General features: G+C 35.3%; 1 protein-coding gene across 1 annotated transcript in view; it reads left to right on the plus strand.

Moving 5' to 3' along the window:
• SMC2 (structural maintenance of chromosomes 2) overlaps positions 1 to 6552 on the plus strand; it is a 51899-nt gene that overhangs the window by 18724 nt on the left and 26623 nt on the right. Inside the window, exons 12-15 of the mRNA XM_040240872.1 lie at positions 237 to 354; positions 1125 to 1263; positions 2102 to 2221; positions 5020 to 5224. Coding sequence (XP_040096806.1) covers positions 237 to 354; positions 1125 to 1263; positions 2102 to 2221; positions 5020 to 5224 — 582 coding nt within the window. The remainder of the gene's footprint in view (positions 1 to 236; positions 355 to 1124; positions 1264 to 2101; positions 2222 to 5019; positions 5225 to 6552) is intronic.

Consider the following 6552-nt stretch of genomic DNA (forward strand, 5'->3'; position numbering starts at 1 on the left):
TCAAAGCATAAAACAATCCTTTGAATTGAAAGTATGAAAATGGTTTTATGTGTTGAAAATATGTCTACTTGACACTTAATAGAAATTCAAAAGTTTTTTCTTTAATATTTATCAGGAATTTGCATTTTGCTTTTAGAAATGCTTTGGAAATAGAGATTACTAATATTTTCCTTTAAAAAGTAGAATATTTGAGTTTTTAAAACATGGTTTCAATTTACTTATGGCTTACTGTTCAGAAAACAAGGAGGAAAGCCTTCTGGAAAGGCGCAGGCAGCTATCTCGTGATATCAGTAGACTGAAAGAAACAGAAGAAGCTCTCCTGGCCAGATTTCCCAATCTTCGATTTGCCTATAGGTAGGAGTTAAATCTTGAAATTGAACATGGTAGTAACTAGGATATATTTTTGTATAAAAGTTACCGTAAGCTGCTTTTCCTTAATTGTTTTTTCTTTTTTCCTTAAATCTTTATTGAATGTTTCAGATTTGTAGACAGGGGAAATTCTTGTGAAATTTAAGGTTACTAATGCCACTAATCTCAAAACCAAAACGAGGGGAATTTAATCTTAGTCCAAAAAGTTTCTTTAAAGTTATTTTTGTTGTTAATGTTAAATAGCTGTGTTAACATTTTACAGTTTGTTTTATTAATGCTATATGGTTTTTTTTCTTGGAATACTTAATATATATATATTACAAAGATTAGAACATTAAAGTTATTTTTGTTACCTTCAAAACATTATGTATACTGAAAGATCTTTTGATTTTAAAACAATAGTGTATTAAGGGTAAATTAGCCTACTGTATACATAGTTTAAAAAACCAGGGTACGTTAATTTATAAAAGCTTCATTACTAAAAAGACTATCAGCTGTCAATGCAAGTTTGCCACAGAACTTCAATTTGTAAAAAACAAAGTGACAACGGAAAACATAAATATTTGTGAAACACAATAAAAGGTGTGTCTGTAGCTGGACAATCATGAGACATTTGAAATCTTTTAATTTTGTTAAAACTGCTGATTATTGTGCTTTCAATTTAATGTATTGTCAGAAAGAGCTCTTGACTAGTAAAATACAACTGTTTCTATTTTCTTGTCCAAGATTAATTTTTGTCCACTTTTCTGTTTTAGGGATCCAGAGAAGAACTGGAATAGAAATTGTGTGAAAGGACTTGTAGCTTCACTGATCAGTGTAAAAGATACTTCGGCAACCACTGCTTTAGAATTAGTGGCCGGAGACCGACTCTACAATGTTGTAGTAGACACAGAGGTAAACTAATTTTAATTTAAAAAAACATATAATCGCTGTTAAAACTAATAGCTGCTAGCTTGAAAAATCATGTGCTCTTAGAAGAATTGGGTACTTTATTGATATTTTAAACTTTTTCTAAGGCTAAATGTTGGAGAAGGCAATGGCACCCCACTCCAGGAAAATCCCATGGATGGGGGAGCCTGGTAGGCTGCAGTTCATAGGGTCGTGAATAGTCGGACAGGACTGAGCGACTTCACTTTCACTTTTCACTTTCATGCATTGGAGAAGGAAATGGCAACCCACTCCCGTTTTCTTGCCTGGAGAGTCCCAGGGACGGGGGAGCCTGGTGGGCTGCCGTCTATAGGGTCACACAGAGTCGGACACGACTGAAGTGACTTAGCAGCAAGGCTAAATGTTGAGCTTCCCTGATGACTCAGCTGGTAAAGAATCTGCCTGCAATGTGGGAGACCTGAGTTTGATCCTTGGGTTGGGAAGATTCTCTGGAGAAGGGAATAGCTACTCACTCCAGTATCCTGGCCTGGAGAATTCCATGGCCTGTATATAGTCTGTGGAGTCGCAAAGAGTTGGATATGACTGAATGACTTTCACTTAAGGCTAAATGTTTATCTTTACAGGGTAAAATGATAGAGTTAATGATTTTTTTAATATTAACATTATTCCAGAGGAAGTCGTATGCTAACTCCAGCGTCCAGAATACACATATCCATCTTAGAATTTTGATTGTTTGGGATAGTAGGCACTCAGCATATTTATAAATTCCTAAACTTGTACTGTTTCCATTTAAATATTTTTTGTTTTTTAATATTTTTTTCATTCCTAATGCACAATGTTTTAGGTTACTGGAAAAAAGCTACTAGAAAAGGGGGAATTGAAGCGTCGATACACTATAATTCCACTCAATAAAATTTCATCCAGATGTATTGCTCCAGAAACTCTGAGGGTTGCTCAGAATCTGGTAAGTCTTTTTTATATGCTTTGTCTGCATCTTAGTGTTTTCTTTTTTTTTAAATTATAGGACATTAACTGTCCTCTGAAGTAAATTGGGATTTCAATCATATATCAAACCACACAATTTTATTGTGTTACTGTGCTTTAAAAAGTTAAGATACCAAAGAGAATAAAATCAGCTTTTGTGAAATTAGATGGAAAGAGAACAGAAATGTTGGAAGACTAAAATTCCCTTTGATATTTTAAAGTTGTATTAGAATGTCTTCTTTAAAAGATTTTTATTGGACTATAGTTGGTTTAAATGTGTTTTAGGTATACTGCTAAATGATTCAGTTATACATACATGTGTATATCCATTATTTTTCAGATTTTTTTTCCCATATAGATTATTACAGAATATTGAGTAGAGTTCCTTGTGCTATACAGTAGGTCCTTGTTACCTGTTTTATTTTTGTGTGTTGTATGTGTTAAGTCGCTTTAATCATGTCCGACTCTTTGTGACCCTATGGACTGTAGCCTGCTAGGCTTCTCTGTCCCTGGGATTCTCCAGGCAAGAATATTGGAGTGGGTTGCCATGGCCTCCTCCAGGATCTTCCTGACCCAGGGGTGGAAGCTTCCTCTCTCATGCCTTCTGAATTGGCAGGTTGATTCTTTACCACTAGTGCCATCTGGGCAGTAGAGTTCCCTATGCTGTACAGTAGTAGGTCCTTGTTGGTTATCTGTTTTATTTATACTAAGGATTCGCTCAGTCGTATCTGACTCTTTGCAACCCCGTGGACTATAGCCCACCAGGCTCCTCCGTCCATGAGATTCTCCAGGCAAGAATACTGGAGTGGGTTGCCATTTCCTTCTCCACTGTTTTATTTATAGTAGTGTGTAAATGTTAACTCCAATCTCCTAATTTATTACTTCCCCTACATTTCCCCTGTGGTAGCCGTAAATATGATTTTTGAAATCTGTGAGTCTGTTTTATGAATAAGTTCATTTGTATCAACTGAATTCTCTTAGCATTTGCTTGTCTGTAAAGCTTTTGATTTCTCTGTTGAAGCTGAATGAGATCCTTCTGTGTAGAGTAATCTCTTCGTTGTAGGTTTTTCTCTTTCATCACTAGGGCTTGTGGCTCAACTGGTAAAGAATCACCTGCAATGCGGGAGACCTGGGTTCCATCCCTGGGTTGGGAAGATCCCTTGGAGAAGGGAATAGCTACTCACTTCATTTTTCTGGCCTGGAGAATTCCATGGACTGTATAGTCCATGGAGTTGCAAAGAGTTGGACATGACTGAGTGACTCACTTTCACATTAAATATTAAACTTTTGATTTCTGATTAATGAGAATTATAGAACTTTTAGAGGAATATAGGAATTCTGCAGGTTTTTTTTCATTCCAGGCACACTGAAACCAGCTCTGGTTGTAACCGTTATGGAACATAATCTGTCAGTCTTGCAGAGATGCTTCTCCACTAGAGTTTTTCTAGATTGCCCACCAACCTGTGAACATACAAATCAGGTAGCCAGGATATGCAGTCAGCTGCTGGGCTAGATCTAAAGTAGTATGGTTTCTAGTGAATAGATGAGTGCAAGGAAATATATTTAAAAGGCTACTGTTGGTTGTATAATATTTGGTAAGAACATGAAACCAGTTTTAACTTTCAGTAGTGATATCAGTATTTGAGCAGGGTATTCTAAGTTCATGAGTTGAAAAAACAATTCTGTGGAACCTGAAACTGCATGTATAATTAAGATAATAAATGGATATTCAGTAAATTTCTGAAATTGAGAAGCCTTCAATGAAAATTGTTTACTGTCAGGAGAAGAAAGATGAGTATAGAGTAAATAGGTGGTAATTTTGGTTAGTACTTCTTTTACTTTGAAAAATCACCTTAGAGTCCAGAAGGAAGTTTTTCTCATCTGGGGTCAAGTTCCAGTGTTAGAAGTAAGTTGGGGTTTTAAGTAACAACGAAAGTACTTTTACCCAGATCCCTTAGCCACACACACTGAATGGTAACTGCTATGTCAGAGGACATTGCTGAACATATGTTGCAGAGAGCTGCCTTCATTATGATTTCTGCTACTGCTACACTCCGTAAAGTATATTCAGTTCAGTTCAGTTGCTCAGTCGTGTCCAATTCTTTGCGACCCCATGAATTGCAGCACGCCAGGCCTCCCTGTCCATCACCAACTCCCAGAGTTCACTCAAACTCACGTCCATCGAGTCGGTGATGCCATATTAGGTTGTTTTAAAAATAGGCTGAGGTAAACATTATAAACAAAGGGTGAGAAAAGACAGTTGGATCAAAATAAAAGATTGAGAGATTTTTTAAGTTACTTTTTTACTCTCAATTACTGTTTTCGTTTCTATAACTGGAAGGTAGTTGCTCTAGCATGTTTTATTTGAGTGGAAAAGTATTCACTTTGGGACAACCAAGTTGATAGTTGAAGTAAAACATGTAATTGTGTAACTGTTGATCTAGAAATTGTACTTTAAGAAAGTGTGTTCACAGATAATACACTTTGAATTTAGAAACTTGATAGGGGCTTCTACTTGACTGAAACTCATGACTGGTATTTTAGCTAAATGTTTTACTTAGATTTTTCAGTGCTTAAACTTGAATTTTTTTTTTCTAAAAGTGAGTTTCCTATAGCATTTTAGAAAATTCAAAAAGAGTTGTAGTGCTGGGTATGTATATTAAGTTACTGTTAGTATTTATACTAACAGTTGTGGCCATTATTAGTATTTTATAAAATAGTATTTAAAGGAAAGGAGTAATATGTATTATGACATATGACATATATGTTTTCCCACAGGTTGGCCCTAATAATGTTCATGTGGCTCTTTCCCTGGTTGAATACAAACCAGAACTTCAGAAAGCAATGGAATTTGTCTTTGGAATGACATTTGTTTGTGACAATATGGATAATGCAAAAAAAGTAGCTTTTGATAAAAGAATAATGACTAGAACTGTAACTCTAGGAGGTGATGTGTTTGATCCTCATGGGACATTGAGTGGAGGTAGGATTTATATCATTTTTTACTCCTAACTCCTTTGTTCTAAATAGGGTGGGGACTTTTTCTTTTAGTAGGAAATATTGGGGTTGGAATAATTCAGTGTTTTATTCCTAAAGGATTGAGTTTTCATTTGTGACAGTTACTTATTATTAATTGAGAGATTATACACTGTCATCATCCAGATGGAACTCATAGTCTAATAATCAGTACTATAGTTTTTCTTGCTCACCTATTCTTGTTTTCTCTTTTTTGCCTTATTAAGATATTCTAGTCACTGGGAAACAAAGTATTTTTATTCAGTGCAATTGTAGCTTGACCACCCAGTTTTCCTATAGGAAACATGTTAACTTCTAATATGTGTATATGCTACTGCTCCTGTCAAAAGTAAAGCAAAACTTTAAACCTGCCCTGAGATGGTGCCGTAAGAAAGGAATTCTTAAGTAGTGACCATGTATTTCCTGTCCTAATATTTGTGACACTGTTTCCATATCCATGTCAAGTGCCCATGTAATAAACTAACAAATACTGAACAGTACTTACTGTGTACTAGGCAGTGTTGTAAGCCTGTACGTCCAATACAGTAGCTACTGGCCACATGTGACTTTCCATTTAAATAAGTTAATTAAAGTTAAATAGAATAATTGACTTAATTGCACTAGGCATATTTCAAGGGCTCAGTAACCACAGTGGTTAATGGGTAATTGGATAGTGCAGATATGGAACATTTCTATCATTCTATAAAGCCCTATCCTAAGGACTTTAATTAGTTCATTTAATCTTTATAGCAACCTTGAAGTAGACATTACTATCTTTTCCATTATATGTTTGTAGAAACTAAAGCATAGAACAGTTAAGAATTTGCTGATAAGTGGCAGAGCCAGGGGTCAGAGTTTAAAGAGGTAGCCTGATTTCACAGTTTGTGCTTTTAACCAAACCAAGAGACTTGGATGCCTCTTAAGTTATGAAGTATCTTAATTTCTTTCTAGTCCAAGAAAACAGTAGCCAATATAATGAGTTTCATGATCAAGTTCCACAGTGTACACAATGACTAGTATCTACAGTTGGAAGATAGAGACCAAATATTTTAAAATATCTAGATTAGAAGGAACATTTTAGATTTCACTGAATTATATGTTCTTGAAATCGCTCCTTAAGTGATGGCAGATATGTAACCCCATGTCATATAAGCAAAGTGTTCATAATAGCATTGTTGATTGACCTTCCTTTTTTCCATCAAAAAGTTTTCTTGACAGCTTAACACCTCAGCCTGTTACTGCCAGACAATTATAATGCATGTAAGGTGAAACCAGTTTACTATGCTATGTCAAGTT

Source organism: Oryx dammah, unplaced genomic scaffold (genome assembly GCF_014754425.2).
Source record: "Oryx dammah isolate SB20612 unplaced genomic scaffold, SCBI_Odam_1.1 HiC_scaffold_1, whole genome shotgun sequence".
Taxonomy (NCBI): Eukaryota; Metazoa; Chordata; class Mammalia; order Artiodactyla; family Bovidae; genus Oryx; species Oryx dammah.